At 36.7% G+C, this 15916-nt stretch overlaps 2 protein-coding genes across 5 annotated transcripts in view; both read left to right on the forward strand.

The window, feature by feature from the left end:
* LOC109093625 (histone deacetylase 8-like) overlaps nucleotides 1-9756 on the forward strand; it is a 31989-nt gene extending 22233 nt beyond the window's left edge. For 2 of the 4 annotated variants that reach the window (XM_042728277.1, XM_042728280.1), the window contains exons 10-11: nucleotides 2756-2861; nucleotides 9071-9755. In XM_042728277.1, coding sequence (XP_042584211.1) covers nucleotides 2756-2861; nucleotides 9071-9093 — 129 coding nt within the window. In that variant the 3' untranslated portion in view covers nucleotides 9094-9755. Of the gene's footprint in view, nucleotides 1-2755; nucleotides 2862-9070 lie in introns of those variants that run through there. The other 2 variants (XM_042728279.1, XR_006155228.1) reach the window with 2 other exon arrangements.
* A 2486-nt stretch (nucleotides 9757-12242) lies between these two features.
* On the forward strand, nucleotides 12243-15252 carry LOC109094322 (cbp/p300-interacting transactivator 1). The gene is made up of 2 exons (XM_019108056.2): nucleotides 12243-12506; nucleotides 14067-15252. Exon 2 carries the CDS (start codon nucleotides 14080-14082, stop codon nucleotides 14533-14535), a length of 456 nt encoding a protein of 151 aa, XP_018963601.1. The 5' UTR covers nucleotides 12243-12506; nucleotides 14067-14079; the 3' UTR covers nucleotides 14536-15252.
* The last annotated feature ends 664 nt before the right edge of the window (nucleotides 15253-15916 follow it).

Here is a 15916-nt window from a genome sequence, read left to right on the forward strand (position 1 = left end):
CTTCTCCCAATTGTACAAACAGTGTCTCTTACAGACCAACTTCAACATACCGTTGAGCAACTGAAGTACTCCATCCATGATCTCAAACACTTAGCCACTTAGAGTTTACAGGTGTATCGTTCATTAATGAGCTCAGACAGCTAACATGAACACAGTCTCAAGATGACAGCTGTGGTTACGCTAGTCAAACAGTGCTAAACGGATTGTAAGGTCTTCTGTCCTGACTGAATAACTTGAGGAGGGGGTGAAGACCCCACCAGGCATAACAGAAACAGACAGCACAGACCTTTTAGAGAACCCGAGTATGGATGTGTGAATGTGGAGCCATTTTAGATGGGCAAGTTGCCTTGCAAATTGATTTGTATTGAGTCATAATGCACAGCAGGGTAGTCCGCCGTCACAGTTCAGCTGTTTTAGTTTCTTGTCTCAGTGTTACAACATTTGAAATCTTTTTTTGATGCACGTACACAAGTTCTTATTGGCTGCCAGCTTTTTCACAGCAAGTTCAACAGGATGTTGTGAGTGCCAGGAGTGTTATGTTTGCATTGTCTGTAGTTTTGCCCCTTGAACCAGGTCTGGTACTTCACTGTAAAGTGCGAGACAGACAGACTGTCAGCACGGGTTTGGCTCATTGCCACCCGCACGTACTGACCAATCTAGAAGGGAAGTGTTTCAGACAGTAGATGCTGTTTTTCCGCCCATGTTATTGACTTAAGATGCTAATAAAAACACCCTGTGTTCAGTGATTTAGGGAATGTTGTGTGAGCTTATGATTTCATAAAGCTTTGTCAACTATGAATTTTGAGCAGAGGAGACAACAGGTCTTCAGGTGTTCCTTAACCCCTCCAATCTCATTCATCTTGAAAGAAAACTTGTGACGCCACAACAGTAACAGTTAGTGTGGCCTCTGTATCTTCTTCTATGGGTGGGACTTTTTGTGCCGTTGCGTCTAGGAAGTAGCTGGCTCCCAGAATTCCGGAGTGGAATAAATGCTGGAAATGAGCTTTGGGGAAGTCCATAATGGATGCTGGGTGGTGTTGATAGTTAAGGGTCAGAGTTCAAAAGGTCAAGAGATGAAACCTAAAGTCACCTTTATGATGGGACACTGAGAGACAATGAAGTGTTGGGTCATATTTTGACTCTGAGAGTGGGTCATTATTGTATTTTTTTCTTAGTCTGCCCTGTTGAGGAGAGAGTTACTGACCATATTCTGTATTGTCTAATTTTTTCTCTTGACTTAATCAACTTTGTTTGTCATCTGTTTTTGAAACAAGTTCATTTTTCTCCATCATGGCAAAAGTTAAAGGCATAGTTCACCCAAAATAAAACGTTATGGCATAAATTCAGATGGATTATGTTCTCTATATTTTTATGCACATCAGAGATATGGTGGAATGGACTTTTAATGGAGTGACAGAAATCTCTCAGGCTTCATTAAAAATAAACATTTGTGTTTTCAAGATAAACAAGTCCTATGGGTTTGGAACAACATGAGTAATTGATGACAGAATTTTTTATTTTTGGGTGATGTAACCCCTTTAATATAGAGAGTTTCAACCTGATCTTAGTTTGGTCCAAACTAAACAATCAGCAGAGCTGTGGACAATGCTGTTTCAGATTAGCCTTCTTGGGAAAAGTTGAGTTCATGGGAAAACAAGTGGCATGCTGTGGATTCCTGTGTGTGTGTGAATGCGTATTAACAGTATAATCAAACTAATTATGTGTGTAAAATTCATTGTCCAAGTGCATCCTATTCCCACATTACTTAGGCGTGTGTGCAAACATGTGAGACTGCACACATTCACAGACTCATATGTTGTATAATCCCTAACATGTTGGAGCACACTGGGACCGGAGGTAAGCCGGATAAACAAAAGACAAGTAATTGAAAGCAGAGTTGAGCTAATGCATGTAACACACATACAACCAAATCTGATCTCTATCCAATTTAAACACCAGAAACCCTACCAACACAATGCAGAGAGTGTTTTTGAATGCCTGGCTGTCTTTTTGGCCAGTTCATATAGTTTCCATTTCAAAATCATAATGCAATGCTAATTGTAATTCAGATGCAGTTCATGATAGGGGAAACTTTAACTGTTTTTTTTGGCTTGCCTTCTCAATCCAAGGGTCAGAACACTGTGACAGACTAAGCACAGCTATCCAGCAAGATGATGTATATTTGTGTGTGTGTGTGTTGGGAAGAAAGTGGAAGTATGACTAAACCTTCCCAGATTTACTTAAGTATATGCTGCTTCCTAGCTGAGAAAAACTCGCAAAAACAGGACTTATTTTATTGATGGAAACCTAGATCACATTAAAAGGTCATTAGTGAAACTGTTTTTAGCAGATATCTGTTCTAGCTGGAGAAATGTTGGTTTGCCCGCCATGCTGGTCATTTGCACTTCCTTTGAGTGCAAGTCATAAGATGTGTAAGTAGCATACACATAATAACAAATAATATCTAATTAAATGGATAGTTTGCCCAAAAATAAACATTCTGTCATCATACACTTGCCCTCATGTTATCTCAAACCCATAATCCATCCATGTAGTAAAAGAAGACTTTTGAAGAACATTTCAACTGTGACAGTGTTGTGAAAAAAGAGCCCTTGAACGTAAAAACATTTTTCAAAATATCTTCATTTGTGTTTCATGGATTTGGACAAAAATAAGTGCACAAATAAATCATTTATAATAAACGCTCCAGTAAAGAATTGTCACTTTAAGGATGCTTTGCTTATCTCTAATCCAGTACTTCACCGAATACGGCCCGGATTATTCCCTGGAGATCAGCCCGAGCTGCCGACCCGACCGCAACGAGAGCCAGCATCTGGAGCGGGTCATCAGCACCATCAAAGGTAATCACCATGACGACAGCCAGAAACTCACCAAACACGAACACCAACCCTGAATATCACCCTTTCTCCACACTAAATCCAATACCATTTCCACAGATGGAATGACTTTTGTCCTTTTCAAAGCTGGTTAAAATATTTAAAGTAAGGGTCTGTTTATTTGGAAAACCATTGATGATGGGTAGGATGGCGTGTCAGTCATTCGTTCATCCAGCTGTCCCTCCAGCCTCCTCAAGAACTTTGTGTCCTACCCCCCTCCAGTGACCAGGGAGACCTTTAAACCAACCACAGTTGTCCCCTGTGACAGGCTCTCCTCAGCTGTAGAAAAGAGAAACATGTCTGTTTGATGTTCCCGGTCATTAGTAAACAAATAAGCAAAGCATTCTTAGAAACTTGAAGCTGAAGTCTCAAGAGAGCGGCTGGAATGAGAATGAGAACAGGCTAAACTAGGAACATTTGCACACATGTACGTGCAGGGTCCCAGACACGCACTTATCCACACATTTTACGAGATGTTTCTTGACAAAGTGTCTGGTTTACTCCTTTGACACACGGTTTTGTTTTTATGTTCTTCTTATAAGTCAGAACTTATTTTTATGGCTGCAATTGTGCATGAACTCTGTGTGTGTGTTTATTTGAGGTTTCAGCAAACTCTTGCCTTTTCACCTTCTCAAGGGACAATAGTCTTAAGACTCAAAACATGTTTCAGAGCTATGCTGAGAACATTTCAGATGCCACTTGGATGTAATAAAATAAAGATTTTTCCTTTGGCGCTCATTCTAACATCTGTGTGAATGGGCAAAAACCTGGCAGCGAAAAAGGAAAAGCAGTGTACCGAATATTAACACATGGGCATTATTTGTGTCTAAGAACAAGAACAAGTCCTTCACTTTACTCATAGAGTGGTGCAGTGTTATTTTCCTGTTGTTGTTTAAAATACCATATTGTTATATTTACTGTAAGTAAAAGTAAAGATACATTTGTGAATATTTATTGACTCAAGTAAAGTTAAAGTAGCTCATTAGAAAAATACTTCCATAAAAGTATTAAAAGTAACTGATATTAAAACTACAACTGGTTGTATCGTTGGCAGACTAGCTGAGTGCTGGGTCACTGCAGTCTGTGTTAGGATATAAATATCAACATTAAAAATGTTAGAGAGATTGCTCACCTAATAATAAAAAATCTTCATCTCATTACAGGTATGTAGATCATTGTTAGATCATGTTTGACCTACACCACATTGTCTTACTGAATTATTCAGTTTTATATCTAAAACTTGTTACAATACCAATGAATTAATTAATATCTGATAATGATTCATAATGTGTCTGTGTTCATGCAGCCATAAACTCCTAATTGAAAGTAATTTCATACTGTCTTTATTTTAACACAAAGTGCATACTTTACATGATACAATATACAATATGTGAGAAAGTGAAAATATGTGACCCTGGACCACAAAACCAGTCATAATGGTTTTTTTTTTTTTTTAATTGAGATGTATACACCATCTGAAAGCTGAATAAATAAGCTTTCCATTGATGTATGGTTTGTTAGGATAGGACAATATTTGGCCGAGATACATTTATTTAAAAATCTGAGGGTGCAAAAAATATTATATTAAATTATATTAAATATATATAAATTATATTAAAACTAAATATTGAGAAAATCACCTTTAAATTTGTCCAAATTAAGTTCTTAGCAATGCATATTACTAATCAAAAATTAAGTTTTGATATATTTACGGTAGGAAATTAGCAAAATATCTTAATGGAACATGATCTTTAATTGATATCCTAATGATTTTTGGCATAAAAGAAAAATCAATAATTTTGACACATACAATGTATTGTTGGCTATTGCTACAAATATACCCGTGCTACATAAGACTGGTTTTGTGCTCCAGGGTCAAATATATTACCATTACTATTACATTCTTTAACATAAAAATGCTCTGCTTCTCGAGATTTAGATTCAGATTCATAATTTGGATTTAAATAATGTTGTGCTTTTGACATTTTTATTATTTTTTTTCTATTTAAATTTCATTTATTTAATTTGTCATTTCAGTACTTGATTTAGTGCTTATTTATAGTACTTATAAAATAACTTATTTTATTTTAAGTAGTTGACAAGGCAACATTTCCAATTTAAGTTTTTATCTAATATTTAATTTTATATCAGCTTTATTTCAAATCCAATAGTTTTAGTTTACAATAACAACACTGGTGTGATGTGTTAAGTGAGTAGTTCACCCAAAAATATATGATGATGATGTTTTGATAACTCTTTTGGCCATAAAGTCAAAGAGGTCCAAAACAACACTGGACTTCCATAGTACGGATAAAATCTTTTTTTGTGTGTCATGAATAAATAATGACGGAATGTTCATCTTTGTGTGAACTATCTGTTTAAAGAAAGGAGTGTTCATCCCTCTTAACCACTGGTGTTTATGAGAGAGACAAGAGTGGCAGTTTGTGGTCTCCTGTTCTTATCACCTCACTCCTGATGGGATGCAGTTGACCTGTTTAACCACCCTTGACTTTTGAGCAGCCCATGAGTTTAAATACTCATGAACAAGCTGAAGAAACAGACAGTCACATCTGCTCCACCTTAGCTTCAGTCTACTTAGTGGCGTTTCAATTACGACTAAACATTTCTCTCCCCATTTACATCTTATTGATCTCTCGCTCCGGCCCCTGCTCTGCTTAACGTCTTCTCCACTTACTCTTCTTGAGAACAGGCATCTTTGCTGCTAACCTAAAGGTCCCTCAGAGGTCACCACCTCATCGTACGAGGAAACAGTCAGTACAGTCTGACAACTGACAGCCTCCTTTCTGACCTTCACTTCAACTTAAGGCTGGAATACACTACTTGACTTTTACTTTTTTCATTTTCAGTTTTCAGTAAAATATCACATAAAGGCTTTCGTCTGACACAGTCCATTTTTTGTGATGTCAGTCTGAAAGGTCCTTGCACACTGAGTCTGAAATTTTCGTATGTGTTTTTTTGTTTTTTCTTCATGTATTCTTTTTTGCCTATTGCTTAAACAGTACATGACAAATATGCACAAACATGCTTATTTTGTGTGCCCATGCGGCATGGGTAGCATGTGCTACGTGTTTGCAGTGTCCCGCAGCTCTAGAGACTAATTAAAAAGGGCTTAAGGCGCAGACTGCTCAACTTCCATTTTAGGGTTTCCATCTCTTAGGACTGCTGTATGTGCAAAGCTATCACACATGAGCACAGATTCCAGATCAGTTTGGCTTTTAGGACCATCTGCTTACAGAGGGTCATAGTGAGTGAAATAGTGTACAGAGGTCAGCTTGTGGAGCCAGGTTAAGTGTCCCGTGCTGCACGCAACACATCACATCTTTAGTTTTATGAGAACTGACAAACTCCTGTACTTAGATTCTATATGGCTTCTTTAGGTTAACCAGTGTGTTTATATAGGCATGTATGACTTTTCAGTGGCATCTGTTCTGCCATGTTGAAACACAGGATTTATGTGTGGTATGTTAAATGCGCTATGTAAAACCTCTAACTATGTCTCAGATATAATTGTTTTTGAGTATTTTTAGTTTAAAATGTGTTTTGATGGAGCGATTACTGTCTGTAATTTTACATTTACGTGGCACATCTTATGTAACATATCCAGAGTAGGTTCCTGAAATCGAACAAGTACAAAGATAAGTTTGTGAATTACAACAGTTCAAAAGTTTGGGGTCAGGAAGATTTTTTTTTTCCTTGAAGAAAGTAATAGCTTAATTCAGTGAGGATGCATTAAATTAATCAAAATTGACATACTTTTATGTTACAATAAAGTGCGTTTTAAATAAATGCTGTTATTTTGAACTTTATATTCAGCAAAGAATCATTAGACAATTATATCATGGTTTCCACAACAGTTTTAAGCAGCACATTCCATTTTCAACATTGATAATAATGAAAAAAATGTTTCTTGAGCACCAAATCAACAAATTTGATTGCTTTCTGATGAATGATCCCAGTGACACTGTAATGACTAAATAAATAGCAATTTAATAAATTGTAAATAAATTAGATGATTAATAAATGCATTAAAATAAAAATAAATTACAATTGATAAATTAATTAGGAATAAATTACGATTTAAAATATACATCATTTATTTTATATTTTAAAAATAACACTGCAAAGTTTCAGTTAATGCATCAAAAATTATTTATTAACACAAATGGATTAAATAAACTTTCAGTGTATTTGTTTGTGCGTATATATATATATATATATATATATATATATATATATATATATATATATATATATATATATATATAAGTGGATTGAACAATAGAATTGAATTAGGACTGAATGAATGAAATGAAAAAATAAAGTTTACTAAACTAATTTCATGAGACATCTATGTGCCAGGTGAAGTATTTGTGGTGTTATACCTGGCCAGTGGTTTGGACTAAGCTGGCACTATTTGTAAGGCAGTTATTTTAAATTGTAGATGTTGTTTGGATAGTCCGGTCAGTGGAGCACACTGGTCAATAGACGACAAATAGTTGGGTTTATATTAGTAGGAAGTAATTGTTTGTGATGAGGTTTTATTAGGCACTAAATTCCACCACTGAAGTGCAGGGTTTTCTAAAGACTCCTGTATCGGTTTTCAACAAGCTCACACAGCCCCATGTGCCTCAGCTGAACAGCTCACATCAATTAAACGCTTTAATTAGGGTTTTTCTGTTGTGCTCAGTGTTTGGATGTATATCACATAAGCGCCGTGTTTATGAGGGAAGGGAAACTGTGCAGATGAGGGAAGCAAATGTAAGACGAATTGATGAGAGTTACCTGAAGTCTGTTTGCCTGACCCTCCCAAACATTGGCTGTTCTGACCATATGCACAACCATTTCTCTGTGAAGAACTGCGATTGATTAATGCAGGTAATAAATAGAGAGGCTTGCAGTTGTTACACATTACCGGAGTTTCCAAGCACATCTGGGTAACATTAACGACACTCAGCCTTGCGTTATAAAATGCTGAGAGAAAAAGAGACAAAAACGAGTAAACACCATACATGGTTGTTTTCAGTGGTTGTGATCAGCAAATACTGCAGTTTATCGATCTCATCTCGAAGGCCATATCATTTTAAACAGTGGGTGTTAATAGAGACCGTATTGTTTTGGGCATATTGTAGCCGACTACAAACAAACTGGACATTTTTGTTGATTCCATCCCTGAAAACAATCCATAATTGAAAAGAGCATGCATATGTAGGCCGGAAACTTGAAGATGGGAGATCATCAGACATCTGCTGAATTCTACATGTAAATAGATTCATAAACATTTATGGGTTTCCTCAATGTGAAACCACTTGAGTTTTAGGAAAGGAAAATCTTGCTCATTTCAAATGAGAATTGAAGGTAATTAGTTTCAATGGCTTCGGAACCGCAACCTTCAAAGTCAAAGGAGCACGTTGTGTTTAAAAATAGTGTTAAAATGTCACTGTAAATGTATGGCTTCCGATTAAATCCCTAAAAAATTAAGGAAACGCTTTTTGTTCACAGTCATAACTTCATCTACATTTCTTGACAAACTGTGGATTAAAATGTCTATTAAAAGAGATTACATTTTTTTTAATGATTATAAAGACGGCTTTGTATATAGTATGGTTTCCTGTCGATTCCTTTTTTAAAACCAGGATTTCCTTTAGTGCCTTAAATTCAAATTCATTAGCCAACCATAATGTTATCAAAACACCAGCTGGTTGGGAACAAAGGGGACGTCCTTTTTCAGCTCAACTGTATAGTGTTAGTGTGAATGGCAGGCTCAATTCCAATGCAAATTGCGGTTTGAAAATCCATGTAAATTGATTTAGGTTTAGAAATATTTGAATAGCTTGTGCTTCCGTAAGATATGTCATAGGAAATCCTGTTTTTTTTCTCCCTCGAGATTTGAATCCTCTTTTCTTTGTTTCAGTTTGTGTCATTGTGACATTAAATTGGGGTAGGTTCTCGTTCAGGTGGACATCTCAGGTTTTTGTAGATCTTTGGGTTTGTCAGCACTGATTTGATCTGTAAATCTTTCACAGTTACAGTGATTACACCAAATGTCTCCATCACTGTATTAATATTGCTCAATATGTTTTCTGTAATTCATTTTGACCCATTTTTAAAAATTGTCTTTACCCCTCTCTGTCTCCTCCCCTGCTTGTTTACAGGGAATCTGAAGAATGTAGTTTAGGAGTGGGCTCCCAGCTCATGTTTCCAAATCAGGCCCTGCTCCTCTAATGAAGACAGTATGTCGGAGCCATCACCAGAGGGGAGCTTGGAAAACATTACTTGAATGTTTCCAGGGAACATTTTTTTAAATGCAGAGATGGGCCACTTTTGAACAGTTTTAGTCAATGTTGGATCTGGGGCAAACATTAAATGGGTGTACTTTTTTACAGAAATCCAAAGCCATTTTCGGATGAAATGTAAAGCGTGAATGCAGTATGTTGTGGGTGCTGTATGTCACAAATAACACACTTTTGTGTCACTCTTTCTGTTTTTAACTATATGGGATCATTTGAAAATGAGATCTTGTCAAAGGGTTGAAAGAGCCTCGACAAAGATGCATCCCAGGGTTTACATGGCAAGTCACTCGGATCTTTACAGTTTGGCTTCACCCCCTTAATGAAACCATCTTTTATAACTTTTAACTGCAATATCTTGTCCTGTTATGGACTGGGTAAGTTAAATTTAATGGGCAGACTGACCAAATTCCAAGTCATGTTGGCTTCATTAACTTTTTTATGTTGCCAATGGCAGGCTTTTTACCACAATGTTTATTTTCTTGTGCTTGATGAGTGAGTCAAAAAAATTGCAAATGTTTTCAAGCTGTCACCTTTTAATTTTTTTTGTATAAATGCTTTTCTGTTGTGTATTAAAATACAAAAAAAAAGAAATTGTGTGGCTTTTTCTTTCAGTGAGTGTTGTCCTTGTGTTTCCCTGGGGGCTGCCACATGTGGAAGTCCTGTTCTTTATGGATTTTTTTGGTTGCAGAGGTTTCTCTGAATGGCACACCAAGTGTGATTCATTAAGTCCTTTATTAGCTTTGAAAGATTGGGCTTATTGCATTTTAGCCCAATAAACTGATCCATGCTACCAAAAGAGCGCTGTAAAACTTGCAGAATTAAACCGAGACGGGACTGATTTTCAGGGGCTTGCCCTATTAAAACCCTAATGCGTGAAGAAGCAAACAGTCTACTCAATACTTCATGATCCTGCTTTTGATTTTTCCTCTGTTTTCTGCAGCAGGTTGCTTTTGAAAGACTAAATAAATAAGGAATTGAATACATTTATTTTTGGAGGGTGAAACGTGACACTCTAGTATACTGTTTCATTTCAAGCTTTAATAGTGTAAAATATACATATTGAATACTTGCAGCTGTATTTTGAGTCAAAATAACATGATACCAATTTTATTTATTTACTTTTCTGTCCAGATCGATTAGGTTATTCAAATGCATTAAAATGCAATATACAAAATGACTGGAATACAGCTATCTTACAATGATGTTTTAATTTTTTAAATAAAATTCATAACATGTTTTGAAAAAAATGGGGGGGGGGGGGGTAAATATCATTCCCTGTAAAATAAAATAAAAATTAAATAATGTCTGAAAAACTAAATATAACCTTGACATTTTTTGACATTTAGTCATGTAGACTCAAAGTCTATTTTCCCCCTTCAAGCTTCTTTGTCATGACTTATAAACCGCAAAGTTGTTGATCATCTTGTACCTGGACTAGTAAACGTTTCTACTGGCACCTGATGTTTGACATCCCAACGAATTTTATGCAAAGTGTTTGTCTGTCTTCCCTTGCGACGTGTTCAACCTTTCAGTCTGACTGATCTTCTATTCACTCCATTGATTACAAACAGATTTATACTAGTGCTGTCAAATTATTAATCACGATTAATCGCATCCAAAAAGTTATTTTTTTTTACATATTATATGTGTGTATACTGTGTATATTTATTATGTCTATATAAATACACATACAGTATATATTTTGAAAATATTTCCATGTATATATTTTTATTAATATAACTGATATTACATTTAAATGTTCTGAACGTATAAACAACATTTTTCTTAAATATATACATGCATGTGTGTGTATTTATATATACATAATATACACAGTACACGCACATATAGGCCTATTATGTAAACAAAACTTTTATTTTGGATGCGATTAATCGTTTGACAGAAATTATACAGAGTTTTTGTCAGCAGCACAGGACTGAAATGAAGGATTTGAGGACTGTGAGCCATTATTCTGTACAAAAGTGTCCTTTATGACATTAGTTCTTGAGTTGTGACCAAACAAAGGGCATGTCAAAACCGTTTGTCTTCATTTGCATAACGTTTCCCACAGGAGTAAAGCAAAGCCCTGCTCTTTACCCGTCACTTCCCTCCTAATCTACATGTGAAGTGTCTTCATGAATGACGACAGATGCGGCCTTTAAACCCGTTAAAACGGAAAAGAAAGCAACCGTTTGGCTGCATCTCGTTTTTAATCAATATCGAGACGAGCAGCTCAAGTCTTGTTAGACGTAGTTTGCGCCGGTTTCGGTCGAAACAGGTTTTCTAATTAATGCGGTTCAGATTAATTTCTGATTCAGTGAAGAATGACACGTGAAAAAAACTAATTTTGTCCCTTCGTTATAGATTTTGCAGCAGTACTTTGCTGCATATACATATATGTATATACATATACACTCAGCCAGGACTAATTGTCTCGATATAGCGTTATTTTTATTGTCTGTGGTCTGTCTATGAATCTAATTATTAAGTGAGCAATTATGGCAAAAGTGATTGAGGTGTGTGGCAGAATAGTGAGCGTGATCTCTGTCCGCGCGCTTCGTAAGAGTGAACAAAACACACGGAGTAAACTCCACTCCGGCACACGGATCCCAAATTAATTTATATGCTATGGATATACTCAAGACTTCGACGACATTAAAAACACATTTCACAGTTTCCATTAAAACCTTAAAGCAAAATGTATGTTATTATGTTAATTCAAATTAAATATTTGTCTCAGGAAAAGATTTAACATTACATTGCCTCAAAAGACAATAGCACAGGATTAATGTGGGCTACTTTTTATAGTTGTATGGTGCCAGTTACGTTACAGTTTTAACTTTTGTATCCCAAATAAGAAAAAATATGGCTTTGGCTGGTAAATGATGACAGAACATTAATTCAAGTAATCCTTCATATGCTGTAATTTTAAATTGTCCTCGATTTGACACAGTCCAGTTTCGCAGATGATCCCTGCCATGTTTTGGAGCGGACTCGGATCCCTCTTGAGAGCGTCGAGTGTGTGTACTTAGGCTAATGCCTTTGATTCAGTAACAGTTCATTGAGGGTGCTCTCTCTCCTGCAGCAGGACGGGAAACATTTCTGTAACTTCACGTCCAGAGTCGACTGCGTGTCTGTCTTTGCCAAATACAACAGCACCCTATTTCAAGGGCTTTATTTTCACGCAGTACATTCTCAACGCATATAGTCATTTCTATAAATTATATTAAAAAAGTCTTGTTCTTTAGTCATTCTGGATTCGCAACACGAACCCAAGTTGACCGCTTCTCCTATAAAGGTAAGTTATCACAGAAACAATTTCATTTGTTCATTTACTGTTTTTTTTTTTTAACTTTCATACATTTTCATTCTGTAAATTCCAACATTTATATAATTCTTAAACTATATTGTTAAAACAATTTTACTGTTGTTTAAATGACGCAAGAAAATAATTATACAGAATGATGATAAAACAGTTTTTATTATTTTTGTTCATAGAATTTACTACATATTCCACATCCTCTCTCGAATAATAAATATGGATATTTATTACGCAACACGTTTATCGCTCTGTTTTGGGTCTAATCCAGTCAGTGGTTGTAATTCAGCTGTGTTTAAATCAGTTAGTTGAGTGTCACCAACTAATGTTTTCATCTTGTTTGTGTCATAATTGACTGTTTAACTGACACCACTAACCCATAACATCTCCCTGACTAGTGATAGTAGGAAATGAGAAGTTATCTGTTCTGCACCACGCAGATTGTGACAATAAAAAAGGTTATCGATTTTTAATGGCAACTTTTAAAATAATATTTAATGTAACTAGATCAACATTATGCTTTTTCACAGGACATTTTGAAGAGTCCAATTTTAAAGTTGGGCTTTGCAGATAACCACAAAGTTCGTTTTTTACATTTATCTTGGTCTAATTAAGTTGTAGAGCTCATCGTGTTTTATGTGACTGCTTCCATGCCATGAATAATGAATACAATGAGCTAAACACAAAGATCTCGAGATGAATGCCCTACAGCTGTCAGCGTCTGAGATGAGCCTGTGTGCTGCTCGTTGCTGGAGGTCCATTGCAGCTGCATGCCAGCTTTCAGCAATTATGCCTTCCCCCAGAAAGAATGGCTTTAAGTGGGGATTGAGGAGAGTGGAGCAGCACATATGATTAAGCGCCTCATTACTTGTCTTCCGTGTGTGCGAACACATGTGAGACGCAGGAGGATATGGAGTCACAGGACGCTGTCACGTACTCCATAATTAACCCCGCATCTGAGGGATTATGAATGGCTCATCTATACAAATAGTCTTGGAACGTCATATGACTTGCTGCCCTTCTGATCCATTGATAAACTCTTGCCTTGTGATCTCAGTTCACCCAGAAATCTTAATCATTTAAGGCTGGAATACACTACAGATTTTTTTGCCTTAGATTTGCAGTTTGAAGGAGTCAATGCATGTTGACAGACTTCAAAGTAAATTGTGTAGTGAATGATGGACACAGATGTTTTATTAGCTTCAGACTGTGAATCCTTAGACTCTGAGGATATCAAACATGTTTTATCATTTGAGCTGATTAAAAAATACATTGTTTCCATTTGTCATCCGACTCTTTGCAATGAGGCACACATTTCTGTATGAGTTTGTTGTGTTCACAATGACTTGAAAGCCTCGGTCGTATGTGATGTCTAGTTCTTCTCTGGAAACATTTAATGAAATGCATGATGCATAATATTTGAAAATCTGTTCCGATTCTAAAAGTCATGTAGTGTATTCCATCATTCCAAACGTTCTGCTGTGGAACACAAAAGATGTTTTGAAGAGACATTCATGTTATCGTCTTCTTTTCCTTCAGGTGTGTCCATCTAATGAGCCTCCTGCGTTCTAGTGCCACCATGAAGGATCGTGACTCTCTCTCTCTCCTGCACTACTCTGGTTCAGGCAAGACGAGCCCTCAGTTCCCCTCCGCTGCCCTCCATCCCAGCTCCCCCGTGTTGGGAAAACCCCAGCCTTTCTGCCTGCAGTCCGGCCAGCATCTCATAGCCTCAATGCAGCTCCAGAAACTCAACAGCCACTATCAGAATCTGTCCTCTGCAGCCACAACCGGACCCAGTAGAGGGTACGGAGCCACCATGGGCCCAGGACAGATCCCCACCCCTGGGGCTTCACAGGCACCTGGGATCATTGATTCTGATCCGGTCGATGAGGAAGTTCTGATGTCACTAGTGGTGGAGCTGGGTTTGGACCGTGCCAATGAGCTTCCAGAGCTATGGCTGGGTCAGAACGAGTTTGACTTCATTGCGGATGTGCCGGCTGGCTGCTGACCCTCTCAGGTGCTACCAAATCTCCCTCGGTCTTCGAAATCAAGGTGTCCAAATAATGGCAATTAAATACGCTTACGAAGAGAAAATGTAACTGTCAGATATGAACTGTCAAGAGCTGTTATTTACAGTTTTGGAGGGCAGACTAATGTTATGTGAGCTATAGACTTCTGTTTGTGGAGGAAGAATTTCAGAAGTCAGAGGACTAAGCCACAGACTTAAATGACCATCCTTTCCCCCTGCCTTAAAAGTGTCTATATTTCCAAATCTCATTCACACCCTTATAAAATCCACATCATGATATGTGGAATGGATTTGAAAAGTCACCTCACTGTGAGGTTGGTGGAAGAAGAGATATACAGCAAATATGGTTAGTAGATAAAGGCTTTCGGCTACCCTTGCCTGCTGGCTGCCGGTTGCTCTGACTTTCAGCCCCTATTTGGACTAACAGACGGATGGTGTTTCAAGTGTGTAATGGAAGGTGGTTGTGAAATTGGTGCGCTCAGCGGAGCCCCTCCATCATTCAAGAGATTCCCTCGAGAAGCCGTGTCATCGCAAGCTTCGCTGGTCACAGAGGAACTCGACCTGGCCGAAGGTTTTCCATGGTTAAATATATTAATGAGACGTGTCTGTTTACCCCACGATTCAGGCTGTGTGGTCTGATAGCCTTATTTTTATATGTTAGGTTGTTGATTTTTCTAGAGATAATTGGTTCATGCACTTAAATGTCAATGTTAATTAAAAAAAGAGTAATGCCTACTATCTTTTTTCCCCCCTCTAAATTTAAATGTACTAATTCAGTTCTGTTCTCCCTTTTTGTTTTTGGGTCTTGTAGGCTGTACGAATAAAACAAGTTAATTGTAATGTAGATCTTTGCTGGTCTTCTCTAAAATCCAGAAATATGTTAGACATTTTACATGCTTAAAATGCATTCAGTTTACCCATTGAAAGAGGTCTTTCAGATGTTCTGTCTTTTTTTTTTTTTTTTTTTAATTTACTGTTTTTGAAATTTGTGACTTACTGAAACTTAATCAAAGATTTTTTGTTTAGCACTTTTCTTCCATCCATTTATTTTTCTACATAAGAGAGTTATTACCTATTATATTTAAGTGTTTACTTTTCAGTTTTTTTCCTGAATGTGAGAAAATAAAATTACAAAGCACAAGTCTTTGTCTTTTTCTTTCCAATAAAAACATTTTAACTGAATGAAAAACAGGAAATTAAACCTTGATGGTTTCAGGTGAACAAGTGCTGACCAAACAAATGCAATATCTCAATACAAAAGCTAAGTAGCCTATTTACTATTAAAATATATTTTCAAATTGTTAACAAATATGCTAATATTATCTGGGGGTGTATAAACCTGTTGCTGGAAAATCTAAAT

Source organism: Cyprinus carpio, chromosome B7 (assembly GCF_018340385.1).
Source record: "Cyprinus carpio isolate SPL01 chromosome B7, ASM1834038v1, whole genome shotgun sequence".
Classification (NCBI taxonomy): Eukaryota; Metazoa; Chordata; class Actinopteri; order Cypriniformes; family Cyprinidae; genus Cyprinus; species Cyprinus carpio.